Source organism: Camelus dromedarius, chromosome 23, assembly GCF_036321535.1.
Source record: "Camelus dromedarius isolate mCamDro1 chromosome 23, mCamDro1.pat, whole genome shotgun sequence".
NCBI classification, from domain to species: Eukaryota; Metazoa; Chordata; class Mammalia; order Artiodactyla; family Camelidae; genus Camelus; species Camelus dromedarius.
The window spans coordinates 25,831,148-25,857,115 of record NC_087458.1 but is presented as its reverse complement, the minus strand read 5'-3'; the positions used below and the strand labels follow the sequence as shown (position 1 = coordinate 25,857,115).

General features: G+C 48.1%; 1 protein-coding gene across 1 annotated transcript in view; it reads right to left on the bottom strand.

The window, feature by feature from the left end:
- CACNA1E (calcium voltage-gated channel subunit alpha1 E) overlaps nucleotides 1-25,968 on the bottom strand; it is a 439,633-nt gene that overhangs the window by 337,710 nt on the left and 75,955 nt on the right. The window contains exon 2 of the mRNA XM_064478060.1: nucleotides 7,468-7,906. Within this exon, the coding sequence (XP_064334130.1) occupies nucleotides 7,468-7,892 (425 nt within the window). The 5' untranslated portion in view covers nucleotides 7,893-7,906. The remainder of the gene's footprint in view (nucleotides 1-7,467; nucleotides 7,907-25,968) is intronic.

The window sequence follows — 25,968 nt, the reverse complement described above, 5'->3', positions numbered from 1 at the left end:
CTCAGAGCTGGGATGTATTTGGGAGATGTGTTGACAGGGCTCGCTGACCCGTTGGAAGTGGGAGAACAGGGAAGGAGAGAAACAAAGGATCACAGGATTTGGGGCTCCAGCAACCACGTAGACGTGGTGCCACTCACGGAGATGGGGAGGGCTGAGGGGCAGGCTGGGTCACGAGAGGATCAGGAGTTCCGTTTCGGCCATGTCAAGGGTTCGACGCTGATTAGACCACACTGTGAAGACTCCAGGCCAGCCTTGGCTTCAAGAGTCAAGAAATCCACACTCGGGAGTCATCTGTACGTCCGTGGACCTGGCTGAGGTCGCCCAGGGAGACTGGGTGGGCAGAGGAAAGGCTCAGGATAACCCTGGTGCTCACCAGCGTTTTGAGGACCCACACCAGCATATGTGACATAATAAATGTGGTCCAAATTTACAACAGATCGCCAAGGTCAGTGTTACTGCTCTCCTCTGCTCTGAAAATGCAGAGAAGTTACAACCAGCCCCAGGCCCCACAGTTTACAAGTAACATTACAAGAATCAACCCAACTAGTCAGAATTGGGCTCCTGTCATTTGCTTGTGTTGTGCAGTCACTGCGGGGGATACGCAAGTGGGCAGGATGCCTCCGTGGGACAAGATAGGCGTTGAAGTCAGAGGGCCTGGTGTGAATCCTCATTAGCTGTGATTCTGGACAGCTAACATAATCCCATCAAACCTGAGCTCCCTAGTATGTCGAATCACATCTTTTTTTTTCCCCCTTTCATTTTGCCAATGTCCAGTACGAGTCTATTATGTGCCGGGCACTGTGTTACGTGATGGAGACACAATGAGAATCGGACAGATTTCTCCACTCTGCAGTCTAGTGGGGGATACAGACATGTAAACAGGCAATTACAATACAGTGTGATAAGCACTATGATTACGGAAAGACTGCTTCCCTCTTTAAGTTGTACCAACCTACACAGACTCTAAAGTTACACATAATTTCCTTCCTTCCAAATCCATATGCAATAATAGTCCCATATGAAATGTTTCTCTTCTTTACAACAGTATCTATGATTTCCATTAGAATAAATAACACATGCCAAGCACCTTGCACATAACCAGTGCTCAAAAGATAGTGGCCGTCGTAATTAAGGCTTGGGCTTTTTGACTTAGCACCACCTCTAACTTTGTGGCTCATTTTTGTCTTCTGTCAATTACGAAAAACAGTAGCTAGTTCACAGGGTCACAGTGAGGCTCAGGTGAGATAGTGTATGTGAAAACATTTTGTAAGCTGGAGGTAGTTCTATTATAGCATCAGTAAAACACGGTTTCATGTGCACTCACTAGAGCTACAAAACTTAGTTCACACGGAATACTTAGTGTTAACCCAAAGGTCTCACAACCTGTATCCTGGGCCTGAGGAAACCTTTTAATAGGTTCTTTGGGAAATAACATTCTGCACAAGAAAATCTGCTCCATCCAAACTACCTACAGTCTGTCCACAGGAAGATGGGGACCCTTTACTTGGGGAGACCCTCCCCTCCTGACTCCTTCCGCTAACTGCATTTGCTCACCCAGGCAAAGGCAAAAAAATGCTGGAAACCTTCCAGGCTGGTCTCTCGTCTGCTTCGTGCATCACCAGAGTCCTGAGTCAGTGCCAAGGAGGCAGGATTTGTAAAGCTGGTGGTGTGTGCTGTGGGCTGTCAGCTGTGTGGGCGGTGGACAGGGCTTAGGGAGGGGCTGGAGCTGAGGGAGGAGCAGGAAGCTGGCAGGGCCACCACCAACAGAGAATCCTTCCTGATTTCCTACTGCAGCAAATCATGCCCTGAGAGAGGATCAGGCTGCCCTGTCCTAGTGCCAGGAGGATCCTGTCTATAGAACATTAAGTCAGGAGAAGCCAGAATGCAGGAGACAGAAGAGAGAAGGATCCATCTCTCCAAGGTGCACAGTAGACACAGGTCCTGAACAGCCCTGAAGGAGGGCAGAGAACAGACTCCCTACTTCCTCTGCTGATTGTTCAATTAGAAGGCTTTGTGCAGTCAGCAACCTGCACAACTGCACAGGTGACCCAGAGAACTCAGCCGCCTCTTTCCCTAGAAACTAGCTGATTGGAATAGCTATCAGTTCCCCTCCGTACACTCATTTCAGCAGTCATTCGATGAATGCTTATTGTGAGCCAACTATGTATGAGGCACTGTTCTATACCCTGAAAATAAGAGAAAGTCCCTGCTTTCAAGAAGCTTACATTTCAGTCCAGGAAGACAAACATATACACACACAAAGTATGTGTGTGTGTGTGTGTGTGTGTGTGTGTGTGTGTGCACCTGTGTGTGTTGGGGAAATGGTAGTAAAGGATATGATACAAAATAAAGCACAGTAAAGAGAGAAGGTGATCGTGGTGCGGGGGCGGAGTGGAGGCTACTGTACAGAGGGTGATCAGGAAGGTCTCTCGGAGCAGAGACCTCAGTGAAGTGAGGGAGGAGGCATGCAGATCTGGGGGGAAGGGCACTCTAGGCAGAGGGAACAGCAAAGGCGAGGGCCCTGCGGTAAGGTGGGTTTGAGGGCTGGCCCTGGGCCAGCGCCACTGAAGCAGATGACTAGGGGAAAGATGAAGAGATAAAGTCAAAGACGCCTGTGCATCTATGAGGGAGAGGTCAAAGTCAAGGTTGAGGCGGAAGGTCACACAGAACCTTGTAGATGGTGCTAAAGGCTGGGTTTTGTTCTGTGAGAGGTGAGAGGTCACTAGAGGCTTCCAAACAGAGAACTGATGTGATATGTTTCTGAAGATTCTTTCATGGAGACTCTATGCACTCTTTCAACTCCTCTGTAAATCTTTCTTTAAAGAAAAATTTAAAAAGGACCCCTAACCACAGTGGCGGGGATGGCTGTAGCACAGAGGCCAGTTTAAGAGGTGGTTGCAATCACCCTCTTGGGTATGTTACTCAAACTTTCTGTGGCTCAACTGTGAATCAGACAATAAAAATAGTACCAGCCTCACTGTATTGTTACAAGGATTAAATGAATTAAAGTGTTTAGAACAGTGTGGGATATCTAGTAAGGACCAGATAAGTGTTTATGCAATAAAAAATTAACATAAAAGGTGGCTTTGACTGGGAAGATAGTGTGATCTGCTACACTGTGAAGGGAAAGCCGACAGGAATTGGCAAGAACTGGGTGTCAGTGTGAGAGAAATCAGGGTGATTCCAACGTTCCTGGCCCCAGCAACAGAAAGAATGGAGATTCCATTTACTGAGGCAGGAAAGGCCACAGGAGCAGCAGGCTTGAGGAAAAGCTGATATTTTGCTGTTAGACATACTGTGCTTGAGATGCCTAGGGACATGCAAGGGAAAATGCTGACTTCGTGGGTAGCATTTAAAATTCAGGGAAGGGGCCTTGGCTGGAGATAGAAGTCACCAGCATATTACGGTGACCAAGGGTCTGGGGCTGGATGAGACCAACAGGAAGTGAGTGTTGGTGAGAACAGAACAGGGGTGGGGACTGAGCCCTGGGCCATCCTATGTTTAGGGATTGGGAAAAGGAAGAGGAAATAGCCAAAGAGACTGAGGGGTGACTGATCAGGTGGGACGAGAAAAGAGTTTCAGGAGAGGGTGACAGTGAGGAAATGCAGCTGCTTCTGCTGCCACCACGTCAGAGAAGACAGACACAAAGAATCCCGCACTAGGCAAAGGCCTGATTGGAATGGGTTCCGGGGGAACTGCGGGAGAAAAACTAGAGACAGCGTATAGACAAAGAGGCACATCACACTCTCCATGTGCATCAGCCCTCCACGTGGAGCGTGATGAGAGGTCAGGCCACAGAAACAGGAGGAAGGGCCTGGAACAGGGGTCCAGACGCAGTGGGTGGCCAGTGCAGGCGGGAGCTCACGCAAACCTCTTCACTTGCTGCTAAGCTCCCGGTGAAGTAGGAAGACAACTGCGGTCATGAGGTAGGATTAGGCTGGCAGGAGATGCTGGGGTTTTGAGAATTAAGGGAAAGGTGTGTGAAATAATCTTTAAAAGTGTGTGAGGGTGGATGAAAAGGGGAAAATTGTAGAGTTTCCAGGCAGGACAAAGCGGGGCACTGGAGGTGGGGGTCACAAATTTACAGGAGAGTGAGCACTGCTGTGAGTTCTGCTCTAGCGACGTTCAGCTGCCCCAGTGCAGGGGAAGAAGAGGTGGCCAGCAGGATTTAAGCAGAGCCGGAGTTCTGCCAGACCAGTATAATGGAGCACCGGAGGGGCAAGGAAGTTGAGGGTGAAAACAAGGAAGTGAGTAAAACGATGGTGAAGCGTGAAAAAGGCTGTTGACCAAGCTGGGGGGCCTCCAGCACCCTGGCCCTCAGCTGCTGATGGGCTCCATCCTAGAAGCTGGCAGGAGAAAGAGCTGAGGGGCAAGAGGAGACCTCAAGAGAAACGTCACCATTCTGCTCCAGAAAGTATTTTCGGTGCTTTCAGTGGAATTTAATTTTATAAGACAGGAAGGGAGAATACAGTTGGGGAAGAAGCCGTGACTAAGTGTCATGATCAGTGTCTTCTGGATGCTGGCAAGATGAAAAAATACGGATTTGAGCACCGGAAAGAGTGAACTGGGCAGAAAAGAGGTGGTGGTCAGCCAGTGGGAAGCTGGAAACAGACTGTGAAGCAGTGCAATTATGACATGGTCCAGACTGGCCAAGGAAATGCGGTCTCAGTCAGAGCATGGAGGCAACATTATCTGGGAGAAGAGGTTAAGGAACCACGAGACCAGGGTGCAGGAAGGGTCATCTAAGTGGATACGGCAGTAAACAAGAACTGCAGGCAGGAGAAGAGATGGGGAGAGAGGCAGTAAACCAAGAGCTAAAATCTGCCTGGGATGAAGGGCAGTGGCCTTGGGAGTCCGTAGATGGCTGCAGCAGGAAGAAGTAGATGGCAATGCCGGATGGCATCGCCACCTGGCATGTTAGGACAGGCAAGAGGAATAATGGTCTGGAAGCAACAGTGAGGAGCCAGTGGGCACAGACCCCACCTCCAGGCTCAAGAGTGCATGCCAGTGTCGGGGAGAGGACAGTCACCACATGAGACAGCTGCAGATCAGGCAGAATCTTAGGGGAGAGGCAGGGTCCAGCTGGAACAGGAGGTAAAGGGGATGTCCAGAGAAGGACCTTGCTGATGACAGACCATGAGTCCTAGACAGTGCATTCTCAGGGTTTGGGAAGCCGGGGAGGAGTGGGAAGTGGGTCAGACGAAGCCATGCACAGAGTCACGTGGGGAGGGAGTCTGTGGTGAGGAAAAGGGCCTGGTGATACTGACCACGGAGATCTCTGAGCAGACTGCAGCGATGAGGCTGGGAGTGTTGGGGAGCAGAGCGGGTGGGGCAATGTCACGGTCTCCATCACCTCCCACTTTCTCTTCAACCCACTCCATTGGGGACCCAGCCCCATCACCATACTGACACCACTCCCATTAAAGTCACTTCCATATTGCCAAAACCAGTGGTTCCTTCTCCATCCTCATTTTATAGGACCTCTCAGCAGCATCCTACACAAACGACGCCTCCCTTCTGAACACACTCTGCTTTTTGCTTTTTGGTCCCTGAACTCTCTGGCTTTCCTCCTACCGCCCTGGCCACCCTTTCTCACCTCCTTTGTGGGCTCCTACTCTACAGCTACTCTTAAAGGTTGACACATCCCCCATGCTATTGGTGTGTCTGCCCTGTTCCACCGCTTCATGGACCTGCCCTGGTGAAAGTACAGTCTCCCACCATCCCCACTGCCACCTCATCCTCCAACTAGCAAAAGTTTAACTTAGAGAAAGACCTAAGAGTTAGTCACACATTGCGAGCCATGGTGAAGCTAGTATTTCAGTGAGCATTGTAGGGATTCTTGAGTTAGGGCATGTGACAGCACTGAGTGACACGAAGAATGTGCAAGCTTGTCTCTGCCTTCAAGCTGTTCGGCATCCTCTTAAAACAAGAAAGAGGTGCATAAAAATGCAATACTTCTGAACATGAAGAAATGCCAACAAGTTGCACGGTATTCAAATGGCCATCTACTTCCTCTCACTCGTTTTTTGAAGCCACGATGAGATAACTTAGCACGAGTGAGGTCACCCTGGAAATCAGGCCCAACTCTGTCAGCCCCGAAGCCAGCGCCCCTGCTGTGGCATCCCAGTGGGCAGGTGAGATTAAAAGTTAAGTACTTGGGAACTAGATGAGGCACTGTGCCACTGCAGTTAGAAGCATGGATTCTAGAACCAGACTTCCAGGGTACAAATCACTAACCAATATCACATCACACTTACAATGCAATAATTATCAGAGGGACCTTGGGAAAGTCACTTAACTTCCCTGTGCCTCATGGGTTAAATGTGGACAATAAATATTACCTCATAGTAATAATGATAAGGATTAACATGAGTTAGTATAGGTAAGGTGTTTAGAATGTTGCTGGTACGTAGAGCTGTGTAAGGTTTTGAAGACTAACAGCGTTGGGAAACGATCAACAGGAGAGAAGGTTTGTTGAGTACTGGGAGCCCAACTCCTCTCTGAATCCCAGGAGCCTGGCACAAGTCAGGGCTCACTGAATCAATAACTGACATATTAACATCCATAGGAAAAGACCACCAGAGATCAGCTAACCCACTCCTGTATACACCATCCAGGATGTCCAGGTAGGTAAATTCCACCATGACCAGCATCATTGAGAAACACCTGCTGCTCGTCTCTTTGCCCTTGATGACATCTAACAACTCAAGGGTCTCAGGCAAGAGGAGAGACAGACAAACAGACCACAGGACACGCAGACATGCAGAGTCAACACTGGCATCCAGAAGACAATCAGAGTCCTTGAGTATGGTGCAAATCCAGGGCGACTGAGAATTAAATGAAATCCTATCTTCCTTTAATTTATGACTCCTAGGAATAAAAGCCCAAGTTCTCAATAAGCAGGACTCAGAGGAAAGATGGCTCAAGACAGAACATAAATCCTTTTGTTCTACACAGAAAGATCAGAAATAAAGTCATAGTGGGGAAGGAGGGGCTCAGATCTTGGTCAATCTCTTCCATCCACTGAAGAGTTGCCCCAAATGTAATCATTCCCTCAAGGGTGATACTAGAAAGAGGAGGGTCAGCAGCAATTCTGGAGGGAAAGGTGAGATAGACGTTCCATGCTTTCATAGAGCTCCTCTTTCCTTGGAAGCTCAGGGTGTGAATCAGACCCTGTGCTTTCTGCACAGGCCCTTAGTAAATTAGGTGTGCTTGGGAGGACAGCCTTAGACCTCAGTGAGGTTCCATGCAGCCTACAGCTGGTTAGTGAGATGCATGGGGGCTGACCGCAGGGATCTCACTCCGAGAGTCAATCCCCTCTTTGGTGGCAGCAGAAGCAGATGCATTTGCCTTGCTGGGCGCATCCTTCCCAGCGGGACCCCAGACGCCGACCCCACACCGCCCCAGTTCTCCCTTATCACGCGGCCTGGCCGGGCCCCGCACGCCCCGCCCCCGCCGGGTACTCACTCCCACTCCTTGCGCCGCGCCTGCGGGGTGCTCTGCATCTTGTGCGCCTCGTGGGCCTTGATGATGTCGCGCTGGTCGATGAGACCCCCTCGCCGCCGCTTCATCACCTCGGGGCTGATCGGGAGGAAGGGGCTGGAGCCGCCCTCCCAGCCCGGGCCCTCGCCCTCCTGCACCGGGAAGAAGTTGTCGAAGCCGCTGGCGGCGGCGGCGCGCGGGGAGGCCGGCAGCATCCCCGCCTCGTCCGAGGCGTCGGCCTCGAGCAGGGCGCAGTGCTGGGGCCGCCATGCCTCCTCCTCGGGCAGGGCCAGGACGTGGCGGCGGCGGCGGCCCGCGGCCCTGGCCTCAGGGCTCCCGCCTGCAGCCGGACAGAGGGCGGGCTCGGGCAGCCTGCGGCCTGGGCTCAGTCCACGCATCTCGGGCACCATCACAGAACATTGCTCTGCCGGGGGGAGGTAGGTGAGAGATGAGGGGTGGGAGGGCAGGGAAAGTAGGGGTGGGCACGAGGGAGACAGAGAAGAGAAAGAGGTTAATGACGTTGTCCTCCCGGGCAAGGCTTCCCGCCCAGCCCAGAAACTGGCCCACAGTAGGAACTCAGTAAATGATCGTAGAACTCAGGAGCATCCACTGTGGACCAGGCTGGGTGCCAAGTGCTGGGTATCCAGCGTTAAACAACGTGGACTTGATTTTCGCTCCAGGAACTTCAGTCTAGTGCAGAGGACAGAGGTGAAGGAAATAATCACACACAACCGTGATCGATGTCCCAGGGTGCAGCTTTGAGGAGAGGAGGACACCCAGGCTGTCCTTCTCTGCCCCGACCTCCACAGCTAGCTGGCTATTCTCTCCCTTTTATGGTGAAAGCATCCCCCTAACCCTCTCCCCAGTGTCCCAGCTCCTCTGTGGAGGTCCTTCACACCACCTGCTGCCCTAACTGTCACACTCTTTCCCAAAGAACCAGCCACAGGCAGGCTATTCCTGAGAACCGGGTCCCCCACATCGATTTCCTCCTCCTTTCCTTATTCACATCCGCCACAGGCTCGGGAGCGTGTGTGGAATCAGATGCCTCACTGGCTCCCTTGAGCCTGGTTTTCCTTTTCCACGCCAAGGAGGATGTGGCCGGATCTGCAGCTTGACAGACTCATTCAATCAACACTGACTGAGGGCTTACCACGTGCCAGGCACTGGGCACACCAAGATGAGCTGGATTTAGTCCACATCCTCCTTGTGGGAGAAATAGGCAGAGCATGGATGTGACCTCACAACACGATGCACGATGACTGAGGTGAGCCTGAGTGTTATGTGAGCTCATAGGAGGGGCACCTGGGCCCACTTGGGGATGTTGGGGGTGGTGCTTTGCGGAGGAAACAACCTTGAGGCTGGGTTTAAACAGAGCTTGCTGGATGAGGAAAGGGAGAGGATTAAAGACAAAAGGAAGAGCATGTACAGACAGGATTTACAGAACCGGACGGAGTCAGAAAGAGTTCCCATATCCAGTCTGAGGTCTGGGGGAGAGTCCTGACTTGAGAGAACTTGGTCTTACCACCTTCCCAGATCTCTACTACTGTCTCCCTCCCAGCCAAGAGGCCAACACCTGAATTCCCAGCCTCCTACCCACCCACATTCCAAGCCACGCCCCTCCTGACCACAAGTGGCACACATATGCCACCGTGGCTCCAAAAAGTGCCATTTGCTCTACACTCTGGAAGGAGCCTGTGCTGGGCATCTTCCCAGAATGCTGCCCTCTAGACCCCGCCCCCGCCTTCCCTGATCTGGACTGCAGGTCAAATCGCAAATCACAAAAACAAAGAATATTAAAATGGGCAGGAGTCCTAAAGGTTTAGCCGTATCATTTTACAGGTGAGGGGGGCTGAAGTCCAGAGAGGCAGAGAGACTTGTCCAGGGTCACACTACTGATAAAATGCAGAGCTGGGAGAGGGCTCAGGTTTCAAACCCTAACTCAGTTTTTTCCCACAATTCTGATCACGCTTCCTCTACCATGTGTAACAGAATCCACAGATGCCTCCTGAGCCCCCTCCTCATTGCACCAAGGAAGTTGGCGGAAAAGAAAAAGGCAGGATGATCTTAGTACATAAGTGATAAAGCCTGATATGAACATTAAATAAACCCTGACTTCCCTGGAGAGTAGGCACTTAGGTATCTTCCTCATACGTCTCTTCCTGAATTTTCAGCATCTGGACTGGTCGTCCCAGCCCTGCCAGCACCACACCCAATGCCTCAGTGATGCTGGGCTGCGGGCGCTGGGGATGTGCCATTGAGCGCTAGATACTCAGCCACTAAAGGGGGCAAGGGCAGGGGAGGTAAAGGGTCCAGGGCAAGCTTGGTGGAGAGAAGTGAAGGAGAAAATACACTTCAAGTCCTGCCAGCAGTTGGGTGGGTCCCTCGAAAGAGTGATTCATATTCCTCACGTTGTCATTCTGTCTCAACTCTGCTTGATGGATTTTAAATTTATCCTCCATTCCTACGATGTTTAAATGTCTCTCCCTCACCACACACATGCACGCACCCCTCCCACTCCCTCCGCAGGCTTCAGCCCCGTCAGAAACCCAAGCAGTCTTGCGTTCTGTCGCCTGCAGCCTCCTTTTCCTTGGGGACCCTCCAGGGTGGGCCACCCTCCCAGCCATCACCAGGCCACCAGGACCTGGCTCCTTGCCTCCACTTCCAGGCCTACCCCTCCCTCTCCCTCTTTACTGGATTTCCCCTTCCCAGACACTTTGCCAATTTGAATCACATCTTTGCCAAAATTACAGCAGCAAAAATATGCACTGCAGCACTCCCGCTGCAATGGAATCAATTTTACGAATATCAAAACATGAAATTATCTCATCTTTCCTTTAAGAATTCCTGTTAAACAACCCTTCTATTATTGATATAAATGTTCATCAGGAGAATCTGTCGCCCCCGCTGCCTGCCAAGCTGGCCAGTCCCCAGGTCTGCCTGTCATCAAACTGAGAGAACGCCTTCCATCTCAGGCGACTGAGACAAGACGGAGTCTACGTCTTCCAGGGAAGGACACATGAATCTACTCTATACTGAGCTTCACCCCCAGCCCTCAAATCTTGGTGTTCCTTGAGTACCTTGAGTTCAGGGGTTTTGTCTTCTCTTTCTATACCCAGCACCTAGTACTGAGTTCAACACACAGTAGGACGCTGTGGTGGTCACTGGTACTGTTGGCCAACTATTCTGGTTGTCCCCCTCCTGGAAGTGTAGAGTAGGACGCACTTCCTGGCCCCCGTGGTTGAGCAGGGTCACGTGACCACGCTGGCCAGAGAGTCACTTCAGGGCTAAGCGTTTATTGCCAGTGCAAGATCTCTACATCCAGACGGACAGGCCCACTTTTTCTGTAAAGGACCAGAGAGTAAATATTTCAGATGTCACAGGCCATGCAGTCTTTGTTGCAACTACTCAAATCCTGCTGTTGTAGCATGCCAGCAGCTAGACAATATGTAAATGAGTGTGACTGTGTTCTGATAAAACTTTATTTATACACTTTTGTAAACTTTGCCCTTTCAACTGCATCTCTTGGACACCGTCACTGTCACTCAGTCTGTGCCCACGGGAGCAGGTTCTACAGAGCAACAGGCAAAAAAGAAGGTACGGTGAGCCACAAAGCAGAATCAAGGGTGGACACACCCAGGGAGAAGCTTCCCGAGGGCAAAGCTGCTGCCCGTGGTCCCACCCCCAGTCCCCAGGAGAAGGAAACAGGCCCGGCTGCTCTGAGATACTGGCCCAAGAATGAGCTCATGAAAGCTCCAAGGGCACCTGTCTTATTTCTCTAACTCTTGCTTTCCACTCAACTCTCTTCTTATTTGTTGCTTCATCTGGCTAATGCACTGGGGGCCCTGAGGAGGAAGAGGACACATCTGCAACCCAACAGCTCCATTAAAAACTCCTCCCTGGCTTGTCAGGCCACATGGGGTAGCAGGATAAGGTCTCTCCTTTCCACTCCTGTCCCAAGCACCCTGCACTGCCAAAGATGCCTGAGCCAGTGATCACACTTCTGCCTGCCTCTGAAACCCTCTCCCCTCCCTCTTCCAGAGCCGAAGTTGAGATCTCCCTGCACAAAGGAACGTTATGCTCCTTGCACCATCTTTCCCTTTATATCCTATCAGGAGTTTGAATTTTACTCATCTGTTTTTGATTGTTTTAGAAATAATGGCTCATGCATCCCCTTGGCCTATCAGTGCCTCTGAGGCCCAGCAGGTGAGTCCGCCATGGTGAAGACATGCATCTTCCTCTCTTTGGGTTCAAGCCAAGCCCACTCCTACCCCTCACTTTCTGACTCTTCCAGAACATGTGCCTCTTCCAGCCACATTCTGAGAAATGGGTACACCAGGAAGTCAGCAAAGCTCATGCTGTTGTGAATGTACTGCCTTTATACCCTGACAGAGTTGATTTCAGAAAAAAAAAGGTCTCCATTGCGCACACCAGCAAGTGGCACAGGTTGGGAGACGGTGGATAGAACTGGGACTGGTGGGTACTGGAAGGTGAGCAGTGGGCACACAGGTGTCCCTGAGCTGGCCCTGTGCCCTCTGTCTGCCCTAGAAGAAGGCAGGAGGGTCCCAATTCCCAACTGTCAGAAATGAAAAATCACAAGAGGGAAACACTTTTTAAAATAAGATACTACACAACTGAGATACCACTCAGTTCTTTTCTAAAAATGATGCTCTAGGGAAGAGAACTGATACAGTCAATGTGCTTCCTGCCCAGCAAAAGGGAAGGCAGGGAATGACCCTGCTCCTCCCCTCACCCACCTGCTCAGAGAGGAACATTCCTGGCCTAGTAGTAAGTATTCATCTAGGGATTCTCATCTGAGTCACCTTGCTCCCATACCACAGAAGAGGAGTGAAAGCTGGATTATTTCATTTGCCATGACCAGCTAGGCTGTGGTTCTCAAGCTTCAGTGTACATCAGAAGCATCTACATTGCTGGTTTTAAAGTGCAGATCCCTGGAATGCCCCCAACCCCACCAGAGAGTCTCATGCAACAGATCTTGGGTGGGCTCAGGAATCTGCATATATAATAAGCACCACCGCACCTCCTCCCACCCCCAGGAATCATGTCTTGAGAAACACTGTCCTGAAAGCAGTGTCTCATCCTGAGAGGTGGTGCTAAGTTGGTAAGAAGTAATGCCCCAGATGCATTAGGATGTTAACGGCCCCGTAGGTAGGCCAGTGTCCCTTTCACCCATTTTCAGGCTACACCATGAAATGAAGGTGCCAAGAAACATCCAGGATGAGTTCCTTGACCTACCCCAACTCCCTGCAAAACTCCATCCCCCGCAGGCTGGCGTCAGCTTTTGCCCATCCCATATTCCTCTCCACATGTCTGCGTTGTTATGGTGACATTCAAGGATGGGCTAATGTCCAGCAGCAGTTTGACAGGCTAGTGCGTTTTGAATGTAAATTAAGACCCAAGGCAAAAACATGGCTTCAAATGTAGAATGATCACGACGTCTGTCGGGGTAGAGGAGGCAAAAAAGCTTTGATCCGGTGTCAGAAGCTCAGGGCTTGGGGACAAAAAAAAAAGACTAATGAACTCATCTACAAAACAAAAGGGCTCACAGACATAGTAAACAATCTTATGGTTACTGGGGGAAAGGGGGTAGGAAAGGATTAACTAGGAGTCCGAGATTTGTAAATAATAACTACTATATATAAAAATAGATAAAAGGCAAATTTCTTCTGCATAGCACAGGGAACTATATTCAATATCTTATAGTAACCTTTAATTAAAAAGAATCTGAAAGTGAATATATCTGTGTATAAGTATGACTGAAACATTATGCTGTACACTAGAAATTGATACATTGTAACTGACTATACTTCAATTATAAAAAAAAAAAAGCAGCAGCTCAGGGCTCGGGATACAGTTCTGGCAATTCTTAGTCAAGCAAGCTTTGGCAGGTCATTTCTCTTCTCCAGGTCAGTTTCCTCTCCTGAACAATGATGATAATAATTACTCTATAATTTACATTACATTATACAATATATAATGATAAGTGCATATTATGTAATCATATAATATATTAGAATGGATAATAAAAGCTGTCTTACAGAAGTGTGTGGTGAGAATCAAATAAGACAGCATCTGGGAAAGAACTTGGAGATGTGCATTAAGTAAATACGGAGGACAAAACAGAGGTTAGGAGCCAGCAGCTGAAGCCAGCTCCCCTCTCACCAGATGTATCTCTGGGCACATGACATAGTCCTTCATTTCCTCATCCTTAAAATGTCATTAAGAGTGGATACCTCATAAGGTTGTTTTGAGAACTGAATACAGAAACATGTAGAACAGTACGTGTAAAAATGCCCAGTCAGTGTTAGCCATCATTTTTATCATGTGAATGACATATTTTGTTAGAGTAAACAATGCTAGTAAACAACCGCAAAACAGAAAGATTTATTTCTCTCATGTCGCAGCAATAATGCAAGTTGGCCCAGAAGATGGGAAAGAGAGACTCTGCTCCACACAGTCATTCAGGGACCCAGATTCTTTCATGCAGTGCTCTGTCATCTCCTAAGGATGGCTTTTTTTTTTTTCTTAAAGGGCTGAAAAGAAAATATTTTAGGCTTGGCAGGGCAGAAGTCTCAGTAGCAACTGCTCAACTCTGCCTTTGTAGTATAAAAGCAGCCATAGACAATACACAGATAAATGAATGGCGCTGTTTCAATAAAACCTCATTTACAAAAACAGGCAGTTAACACCTGAGCCTAGAGCCTCCAAGTCCTCTGCTAGATGTCTTCTCTCCAGCCTGGGGACAAAGAAAAAGACAAGGCACTTGGGGGATCTTGCAAAAGGTCTAAAGGCCAGATGTGGGAATGATACATATCACTTCCCCACCTCTTCCATTAGAACTCAGTCTCCTGCCCGACCTTAACCGAAGGAGAGCAGAAATGCAGTCTAGCTGGGAGCCAAAGAAAAAGAGGAGAAAACCAACACTCATAATCTGCATCACACTACTACTGTTGGGACTGGGGTATAACCACAAAAGTGAATCAAAATGCAGACACTCACAAATCCATCAAATACATGGAACATCAGCCAGTCCAGTGGGGTGGTAATCAATTGCTGAAAATTAGCCACATCACAACGTGCACAGAGAGAGATAAACAGACATATTTTATGTAAAAGAAAAAGGGGAAACCCTACATGTTGTGACAGTCAATTCACCAAAGGATCTTGATGACTTGGAAAACAAGACCTCAACAATGCAAAGTGTAGGTGGGTCCTCGCCAATTACGCAGTAGGCTCACCCCACAGACACATCCAGCTGGACAGTCCTTAGAGGAATGACAGCCCCTTCACACACACACTGGCCTTCAAGCTCCAAGCAGGCAGAGACCACAGCAGCCGTATTCAGCACCACATCCCTAGCACCCCGCCCTGTAAGCATTCAATAACCATTTATAAAAGGAGGGAATGAAGGGAGGGGAACGAGGAGGGAAGGGAGGCAGAGGAGAAGGAAGGCAATGTGCAATTTCCCATGCCATAATCTTGCTATTGTGGTAAATTTGTCCTCTTCAAGAGCTGGCTTCTGCAGAAATCTTTACAACTACATTTGAGTGGGTAGGAGTGGTGTTAAGGGGCTGTTGCTTGAAATTTTCCAATCTGCTTGAATATTCACCTTTATGATTCTGCTTTAAGAAGCTTCTGACAATCTCCACAGGACCTGCCTGACTTAGAGAAGGGAAGGAAGACTCTTTCATAAGGGAGGAGAGACTTACTTAATACACCACTCTGCCAGAAATCACCATAGAGTCATTCAACAAACATTTATGGAGCACCTGCTACGTGTTGGGGAGTGATAAAGGCACTGGAAACTCTTTATGGTACCACAACAGAATCCAGAAAGAAACTCAAGCAGTTAGGCCCAGACTAGACACTTTTTTTAAACGCAACTGCTTTTTAATATAGACCAAAGGTTACTTCTACAAGAGTATCCTGAAATTCCTTGAGCATTTGGAGATTTTCCAGAATTTGTTACTTCTGTTACTCTTTCTACTTCCCTAAAGTACCCAGACTTGAACAGACAGACAGGCAAAGCTAAAAAGGAATGTGTAATTTTTCCAAAGACCTTAGGGCAAGTAGAAATCTGAGGACAGAATACTGTTCTTTGGACAGTCTCTCGAAGGAGTCAGGATTGGTGACAGCTGGAAAGAAAACAACCATCATCACCACCTGGACTTGCAGAAACAGAGTTGTCTGGCCTGGGACAGAGAAGGGCTGGCAGACTAACTTCAGGAGACTGCATATATTCTCTGAAAGGCATCCTTTCAAACCACTGCAGCATCAAGCTCAGAAAACTGAATCCCCAGTGCTGCAAAAACTCCTCCAATAGCTTTGTTTCCATCAAATACTTCTCAAGTGTCAATGCCAGGAACACCAGGGATCTCCAACTAGTGCCTGATAACATCCCTCCTCCCCACGCAGACCAAGATGACTTGAACTGATTTCCCCGGAAGCTGTCTTTGAAAGAGGAGTGAGTTACTGCTGCAGTCAAGTGATGGGTGGGAGACGGCACCAAGTGTGCTGCCAAACGGTATCTCATCTCTGAGCAGGATCCCGATCCCAGTGCAGGCTTTCAGAGGCACTGGCCCTGGAGCAGCCCCTCACTCTGCACTCTGAGCATGGAGCGTGGTTTGCACTGGGAGAGCTGGTCTGAATCTCCACCTAGTGAATCCAGTGCAGAGCCACGACCCTGGCATTCGAGGCCTCCACCAGGTGGCCCCAGGAAAAGGGACAAGCCCACAGCCCTCAAGGGCCTTGCATTTTGGCCAGCTGTGCACCCCTGCGGTGGTGACCATCTCTTCCAGATGCTAAGCTCCATCCCATCTGTCTACCAGTGCTGGCCCCTCCTGTGGGTCAGGTCCAGATGTCAGACAGGTCTCACAACCCAGCCTTTGTCCATCTACCTTCTCACTGTGATCAGATACGTGGGAAGTTACAGAGAAGCCTCCCAGCAGGTGGGAAAGTCACAGCTTACAAGCTGGATACTCAGGCACTGATGGAAATGGAAGGACATACCTATATCTTCCAAGCTATTTTGGTCTCTGAGAGCCTTTAGACTCTTTCCTTCATCCCACCTTCATCTCTGTGCTCTCTGACTGCTCATTTACACTTTTTCTTTCTGGTCATTTATGGTGTATTCTACTACATAATTACCAAAAATGGTATTATAATTAACCTGTTTTTTAAGCCAAAGAATTCATTGGGAACAAAATTTGCATTTCCAGGGATAATATGACCTGAATATTTTACACTCAGTACGTACACACGGTGCACAGTGTTGGCAATTCCAGGTGTGCAACTCAGACTGGTGTCCCCTGGAGATGTGCACTATGACACTTGTGAGATTAGACCAACAATTACAGCTAAACTGAAAAGTGCCTGCACATCGACAACAAGTTGAAAAGAAAAAGTGGAGTAGGCATTACAGTTACGTCTTCCAGATGCTTCCATGCCCTGCCCTCATGCAGTCTCTATCTAGTCCGGGCAGTGGGCTCCAGCACCAGGGCGGGTTCTAGCTTGACTAGAGCAAGTTCAGGTAACCTAACCCTTTGCCAGAGATTAGTTAAGGGACAGGCACATGACCCATTCAGGGCCAATGAAGTAAGAGGTAAAGCTTACTGGGGTTGTGGGGAAAATTCTCCCAGCCTTTAAGGAAGGCTTTTAAAGGAACTGCCCCTGGACAGTGCCTTGCACAGATGTGGACCACGGAGCTGCTGCCATCACCTCACTGTCATCCAGAGGACGAAGCCGCCACGTGAAGGAGGCAGCCCACAAGAATGGAGTCACCAGAGTCTGTCTGCCTGGGAGCCATCCCACCTCTAGACCACCAGCAGTATGAGACAATATGGCTCCTGGTAGCTGAAGCCCATTCATTTGAGTTAGATTTTCTGTCACTTGCATCCCAAAGCATACTAACTGCAGAAGCCCCCATACCCACCGGCACAATGACAAGACTTAACTACCCTACAAGCCTACAAGACCATGGACTTATTTTGGTCACGGCACGGGGGAAGTCACCTCACACATCTCTGTATGTTTTTTGGTTGTAGTTCTTCTTTTACACATAGACACTGGGACTTCAATCTTGCATAAAATTCTTGAGAGTGGGATTCTAGGGTGGGGAAATGACTCAACTTAACTGAATAAAGTTGAATTCAATTGAGCAAGCAGTAAGTTTCAGGTGGAGAAGGGAACATTATAATTGAATTATATGGAAAAGGACTTGTTGCAATGAAATATAGTATAAAAAGATGTGGTGGTCTTAGCAGACACCACCACCATCCTCATTATCATTATCAATAAATACAATGGTTAATATTCATTGAATTTTTTTTAAATGCTGGATACTGTAATTAAGGGCCATTCATACAATAGAGCCTTCAAGCTTTCATTTAGATTCTTGAAAAAAATTTTATGAAGCAACTGTTATTATTAACTAGGTTTTACAAATGAGAAAACTGAGACTTCAAAGGGTTAAGTAATACCCCAAGGTTAGAGTCACACAGTCTTTAAGTGTACAGCTTCTAACTCACGTCTGACTCCAAATGTCCTGCGTTGCACTGGGCTCTGAGAATGGCAATAATACAACAATAATGTTGTCATTACAAGAACTTTCACTTACTGAACACTTATTCATGGCCATAAATTCATGTTTATTAACCCCCCCATAAGATAAGTATTATTACTATTCTCATTTAAAAATGGAAATTCACCCAAGGTCACATCGTTAGTAAACACTGAACCTGGAATTCAATATCTAATTCCTCACCCAGCCTCTCTCTGGAAAGCTGTGCTTTGAAAGTGTGTGGGCCCTCAAATGGTCCTGTCCCTTGGATCCAAGACCATCTGCATGTTTCAGGGCCAGCATGTACACGTGTGTGTAATGAGTAATAAGTTCCTGCACGTTTGTGCCGGATTCTAGCCGGCCCCCCCCCCCCCAGGTCTGGCTCGATGTCTTCACCCAGCACAGTGCCGAAGCAGCAGAGCCCAGGGCAGGGGCACTTTCTAAACAAGCACCCCTTGTTTAGATGCAGCACCATCACAGAGCAGACTTTTGGGACTCCCCAGAGGGGTGAAAAAGAGGGAGGGAGTCATGCCTTGTGGTCTTCTCCTCACCTGACAAAAATCAAGCAGTAACTCTGCTCTGGGATGAAACAAGGCAAAAAACGAGCCTCCAGCTCTTCCCACCTCCTTTCCTGGTCCCTGGGCTCTCTCTTGCCACCTTGTACCCCCAACCCTCCAGCTGCCAGGGTCCTTATACTCTGACTGTTGCCAAATTCTTGACTGTCTTCACCATAATCTTCCCCCAAAAAACTTCTTCATGTATGGTAACCTTACTCTTCCATCTAAAAATTAAAACTGGCCTGAAAAAAAAAAAAGATTTTTTTTCTTTTCTGATTTGCAAAATTATATATAAGAAATGTCCCATATAGTTACCTATATTGGAAAATATATAACTATCTGAGATTGGGAAGCAACCAGAAAGGCTGAATCATGTAGGCATCACACACATGCTCCAAGATGGTCCATCCTGCCTTTCTTCTACCTCGTTTTTCCACCTTAAACTTAAGTTCTCCCAGCCCCAGGCCCTTAGAGGTAAACTGAAAATCACTTAACTACATTAGCGCATTCTCAGGTGCCAGTTCAGGGCAGCTAGGCTGCTTGCCAGCCAGGTGGTGATCACGGGAGCTGAGACTAGAAGAGGGGCCTCTGCTCGTCCTGTGTAAGGAAAACTTGATGCGGTAGAAACGGAGGACAACCCCTTCCATCCAACACACATTTTCCAAACATTTCAGTCTGATGTCTCCTCTATAAAAATCAGTGCCATTTGCACTGGGACGAGTTGAATTATACACAATATGGAAGTTCTGTGGCAAGAAGCCCTCCCTTAGCATGTAAATTATAAATATAAATTGCCTCATTTTGAGCCAGGCCCCATACTGAAGGCTTTACAAGCCTTCTAGCTAATGTCAACAATCTTTTTTTTTTCCTTTTTTTAATGAACGGAGTCATTCACACATTCATCCAATCATTTATTTCTTCCACACATTATAACGAACACCTATCAGAGGCCAAGCCAAGCACTGGGCTAGGCATCAGGACTGAAAACAGACCAGTAAACAGATTCTGACATGACACTGAGATAAGTGCTCAGATGGGGGGGATAAAAGCCTAGGGAATCCACAGAAGGCGCCGGGGAGTCAGGGAGGCTGCTTGGAGGACGAGATACTTCTTTAAGCTGAGGATTGTACATGAGGCAAGAGTCAGCCACAGGGTGTTGGGGGTGGTGGTGAGAGAGTGGGATGGGTGACAGTATAAATAGCCTGGTCTGGGTAGCCCTGATTGAGAAGGTGACATTTAAGCAAACTTGAAGGGAAATAAGGAGGGAGCAGTTCAGGTCGCCAGGAAGACAGAAAAGGCAGTGCGAAGGCCCCAATGAGGGAGCGTGCCTGGCGCATTCCAGGAGCAGGAAGGAGACCAGTGGGGCTGGAACAGGAGTGGCAAGAGATCAGAGAGGTGATGTGGAGGGCCCACAGTGGGGGGGCATCTGCCTTTTGCTCTGAGTCAAATGGGAGGCCACTGGAGGGCATGGCAGAGTCATGACACAATCATACTCGGCTGTTGCTGAGAAGAGACTACAGGGAGCAGGGAAAGAGACTGAGAGATTATAATTGTTGGAAGCCATTATAGCATAATACAATGAGCCTGCCTGCCTCATCTCTGGAACCCTGTGTAGAGATGGTCATGTGAAGTGCCTTGAGCAGCAGGATGTCAACATGCCTCCTGCTGGAAAAGTGGGGGCAGGGCAGGACTGAGGAGAGACAGAGGTCAGGGCCTGAGACCACCATGGCCCCCCCTAAAGCTCCTGTGCCCTCTGAGTGGTGCAGGAGAATCTCTGAAGATGTCCTGTCTTCACCACACACTCTTACCCACAGAGAGGAGTGGGGGCATCTTGCCACTGTCCCGAAGGGGCCATGAGGTTTGGGCAAGGAAGAGACAGGACATTAAAGTCCTGGCAGCAGGGCACACAGAGGCTCCAGCAGCTGATGTACTGACACCAACAGCTACTTGCCGGGGGTCAGTGACACCCTCCAGTCACCGCCAGATACCCCACCCCAATGTCAGGCCATATAAGCTCCAGGAGAGAAGGGGCAGGAGACAGACTATTAGTAAACTGTAATATTTAATCAAAAGAATGATACATCATGAGTTAACTGGAAAATCTCTGAGTAGAACCAAGGAAAAACATGAATTTGAAAAGATCAAGTTGTTTTCCATTCAGTGGCTGGGGACTCAGAAACCAAACAGGTTTCTGAAAATAATGGAAACTATATATATATATTATTATATATAATATATATATATTTCTGAGTTTTGTGGCTAGGCAAATTCCAATCTGCTTCACAATGTACCACTGAAAAGACCACTGAGATAAAGCATAGAAATACTGTTAACTACCATTTCATATTATTTATCTGAATCATCCGTACTATTCATCCTTTGGAACAGTTAGGGCTAAACTTCAGCAATGAAGGTTCTAAATGTTCAAGGTCATGTCTTAGGACCCCACCTGTAATCTGTGCAACCGTAACGTGGGTTACCATGGCACTGACTGCCTTAGCTTCATACTAGGCAATGATATCCATTAAAATCATGAGTTGATGTGCTAATTCTATTTTTACCTTTTTCTTCAGTTTTTTTTTTAAGACTTTAATTTTTAGAGCAGTTTTAGGTGCAAAGCAAAATTGAGACGAAGGCACAGAGAGTTCCCATGTACCTCCCACTCCTACACAAGCATAGCCTCCCGGATTGTCAGCATCCCCCACCACAGCGGTACATTTGTTACTACACTGACACTTCATTATCACCCAAAGTCTAGAGTTACATTCGAGTTTACTCTAGTTGTCCTAGATTGTGTAAGTTGGAACAAATGTATAATGATACGCAGCCACCATTGAGCACCATACAGAATGTTCTCACTGCCTTAGAAATCCTCCTGCCCCGTTCATCCCTCCCTGCCCCTCTGACCCCTGGTAACCACAGACTCTTTTAATGTCGCCATAGTTTTGCCTTTGCCAGAATGCCAAATAGTTGGAATCATATTGTATGCAGCCTTTTTCAAATTGGCTTCTTTCACTTGGTAACATGCATTTAAGGTTCCTCCATTTCTTTTCATGGCTTGAAAGCTCCTTTCTTTTTAACACTGAATAATTTTCCATTGTCTGATGTACCAGTTTAACCATTCACCTACTGTAGGTCATCTTGCTTCCAAGTTTTGGCAATTATGAATAAAGCTGCTAGAAACTTCTGTGTGCCAGTCTTTACACGGACATAAGTCTTCAGCTCCTTCAGGTAAATACCACTGAGCATGACTGTTGGGTCATATAGTAATAATATGTTTAGTTTTGCAAGAAACTGCCAAGCTGTCTTCCAAAATGGCTGCACCAATTCTGTATTGCCACTAGCAATGACTGAGAGCTCCTGTGGCCCCACATCTTCACCAGCGTTTGGTGTTGCCGGTGTTCTGGGTTTTGGCTATTCTAATAGGCATGTAGTGGTATCTGACTGTTGCTTTACATGGTTCCTGTTTTTAATGGTAAATTCCTCATCAGTGAGATTCCTCTAGCATAATACCACGTGGGAAACATTGTCCTGAGAGACATGCAGGCACTACCTAATGTGGTGAATGCTACACATGAGACAGAGGACATTAAGGATCGCCCAAGCCGTCCTCCAAGTCATTGCCTGAGTCAGCTCTAAATGTTCCCTGCACAGTCACTCCGCTTATGTTTGAACACCTCTATTGACAAGGATCTCACTGCCCCCAAGGCAACTCTTCCAAGTTGAGACAGCTCTATTAGGATGATCTTTCTTTCTTACTCTGAGCCGAAATCGATGTGTGTCAACACAGAAATCAATGAACCCTGAGAAAGAGTAATTCATTCACCTCTACCTGATGCTGACAACCAAGAAAAAGAGGATGTAACCAGCAATAAAAACAATGAAGAGAAGCCAGGAATCAGTGTGTCTTCTGTTGGAAGAGCTCTCCACAAAAATAATTCAGTGTTTTCTCAACTGACTCAGAAGACCACAGGATTTTTCAGTTGCTTCCTTTTTCTTTTTCCACCTTTTTTCCTTTAAAAAGAAATCTCCTTGAGCTCTCTTCCCAGTGAAAAGCTAATTGTAACTTTCCTGCAAGCCATGACTTTTTGATTCAGGTTATTTCTGGAAAAGTCAGCTCCCACAACTTCAGAAGAAGGGCAGAAAGGTCACAGCACGAGGGCAAATCTTTAAGGGATTTGGGGAGCGGGGTGAGGGGGCTCACCAAAGGATCATGGTTCACCTAGAATCTGCAGGGGAGTCTCCTAACATTTACGTCCTCTTGGTGTAGAAAGAATTTCTGAAGTGACATTCTGCACAGCAGGACCACCTGGAAGGGAGGAAGGGACTTCTGTCTCTCATTGGCCCTCTGTTGCTTTTAGCGCTTTGATCAAGCTGAAAGGCTGATTTGTAGGGATGCGGCCACGGATTTCAAAGAGGTGCTTGGTTGTACCTAACGAAATGAAAGCCCCTGGACGCTAGATAATGATACTCGAGTAGGTCCAGCGGTCCAGCTGCTAAGACATCTTTCCTGAAAATGAGACAGAATGGAAAGTCACCACAGTGAAAGGTGCCCCAGGCTGGGTGAGATGCTGATGCTCCAGGAACCCCAGGCTCTTTCAGCAACACCCGTGGAGAGGAAGCACCCTCCGCACTGCCCGGCTCGTGCTGCCCGGAGGGTTTCCTCCGGAGTTTACCTTTGCCTTGAATCGCCCTTTCTGGTCCTCCTTCTCCTTCCTCTATCCCTGGCTTTGTCATTGACCCACTTAATGTCAGCAAGTCAGTGACCCCTCTGGGCCTCAGTTTTCTCATCTGTAGAATGGAGATAATACGCTTGCCGCCAAAGGACTTAAGAGGATTAAACAAGATGAAGAGTGAGTAAGCACCTTCTAAGCTGTAAAGCTTTGGAGGAAAGTGTTACTGTTATGATCTAACCTAAAGTTTTAGCACACCTTTTTCCTGTTTTTCAGGAAATGGGGAGGAAAAGAAGAGCTGTTCCTCACACTCCGAAGGCAGCATGAGACATGAGAATTAAGTTGCCCTCCCCTCAGCCGAAGCATCTGGGCAGAGCCTGTGGTCTTCACAGATGTTGAGAGAGCAGCAGTTTCATTTTACAAGTGACCTCAGAATAGACAGAGGTCGAAAGCCAGCCCACTGCAGGAATCCTGTGGCCCGTGGGGTCCTCCAGAAGCCGGAGGTTGATGCAACGATGGAAAACTGAGTGCCAGAGCAGGGATGGGAGGAAGACGCAGCTTCTCTGAGCCAAGTACCAGCTTGATAGGCGACATTGGGGCATTAGCATCGGGCTGGCTAATTGATTTGTTCCTCTTACAGAAGCATCTGTCTCTGCAAAAATGAGGTGGCCACCAGCTCTGGCATGGTTGCTAGGAGAGCATCCAGGATCTCCAAGGCTACTTTCTGCCCCAGCCAATGGGACGAGGGCTTTTTGAGAACCAGGACAGTGCCCATGGGAACCGCCTGCAGGACAAGAGAAGCAAGTGCGACCTCACATTCAGGCCTGCACCTGGAGCTCCTGGGGCCAAGGAGCCAGGCTGGGGAAAGGGAGGACGAGGAGAAGGCAGCAGGAGGGGTGCTGGGTCCTGAAGCTGGAGTCTGAGCACCACCCGTGTGGCCCATTCAGAAGCTTCTCTTTCTGCCCTCCCTCATCCTAGAGCCTTCCTAGCAGGCTCAAGGGGAGACCAAGTCACCTGGCCTGGCCGGAGGTGGGGCTGCTGAGTGGTCCAGGGCAGGGTCCTAACCACTGTCTGTTCCATTGAGATCTAATAAGGGGAGGGGAGCAGGTAATATAAGGCCTGCTGGGAGCTTGGGAGGCCCTGCTTCTTCAGAGACATGCTGAGAACTCCAGCAGGTCCCCGCACTGAGCAGTGGTCTGTTCCGTCAGCTCTATAATCCCCTCACCCGGGACAGAAAGCCTGACTATCTTCAGGGCTCTGAACTACCCTAAAACCTCAGCCAGTCATTCGCTAGGTTGACTACAGAGATTTCCCAATCAGGTACCTTCAGGCTGACGAGATATGTCCTACTCCTGAAATGGACCCCAGTCTTCTCCCAATTCCCAGAAGAAGAAAGTTAATGGAAAGAATTTCCTCCATATTAAGCTGTCTCTCCTGTAAATTTTTTTTCTTGAAACTGGCTACCTCTTGTCTATATATGAACTTGGTAGGAGATTTTGCCTGCTTTAGCATAAACTGTTTATTTTGGGTTAAATGCATCTTCGTTTTGTTGTTAATTCACAAAGAAGTACCTTGACTTTGCAGCTGCTCCACTATATGAACAAGTTGTTAGAACCTGAGTTCTACCTTTTGACTAAAGGCAAAAGGAATTGTGAGGAAGGTGACTTAACTGCAGCCACAGTTACCCTCCACCGTCAAAGTCATCACAGGTATCAAAGCCACAGTTTTTAAAAATGTATACCATCTAACCAGCCCACGTGATGACCTGGCTTCCCACTTCACGGAGGAAAAGAGAATGATCAGAAGACAACTCCACAAAATCCCACAACGACATCTGCCCACTTATCACATAGTTTGTCTTCCTGATTATTCGATGAACCCAACCTGCCTTGATCTAATGTCCACCACTCCTTGACCCAAGCTCTTGTCTCTCTCTCCTACTCAAGGACAATGCTCCAGTAATTAATTCTCTCTTCCATATCATCAGTTTTCACTCTCTGTCAGACAAGTCCCATCCACAGACACACATAGTGTTATTTCTTTCATCTTAGTGAAAACACTTCCTTCACCAGCTGTTACCCTATTTCCTTGCTCCCCTCTGCAGCAAACTCTTCAAAAGAGCTGTCTATGTTGATTGTCTCAGTTCCTCTCCGCCCACCCTTTCTTACACCATCTTTAATCAAACATTTCTCATGGCTCTGGTCAGGGTCTCCAGGGAGCTCCATATTGCTACATGGCTCAAATTCAACGTGATCAAATGTGAACTCTTAAATCTTTCCCATGCAAACTTGTTCCACATTCTTCTGAATTGATGGCAGTTCCATCCTCCTGCTTACTCAGACTGTCTTTGACTCCTATCTTTCTCCTATTCTTCACATCCAATCATCAGTGAATCCTATTGACTCTATCTTCCGGAATATAAGATCCAGTTGCTGCTTCTCACCAAGCACTGCTACCATCTTGGTTCAAGCCACCATTCTCTCTCACCTGGACATAGCTGGAGCCTTCTAAGTGCTCTCCTTCTCTCCACCAGTGCCTCTCTGCAGTCAATTTTGGACACAATAGCCAGTATGCAGTGTGATTCTCTTAAATAGGCAGCTCACCTCATTCCTCTCTGCTCAGCATCCTGCAGTATGTCCTCATTTCACTTAGAGTAAAAACCAAAGCCCTCCCGATGGCC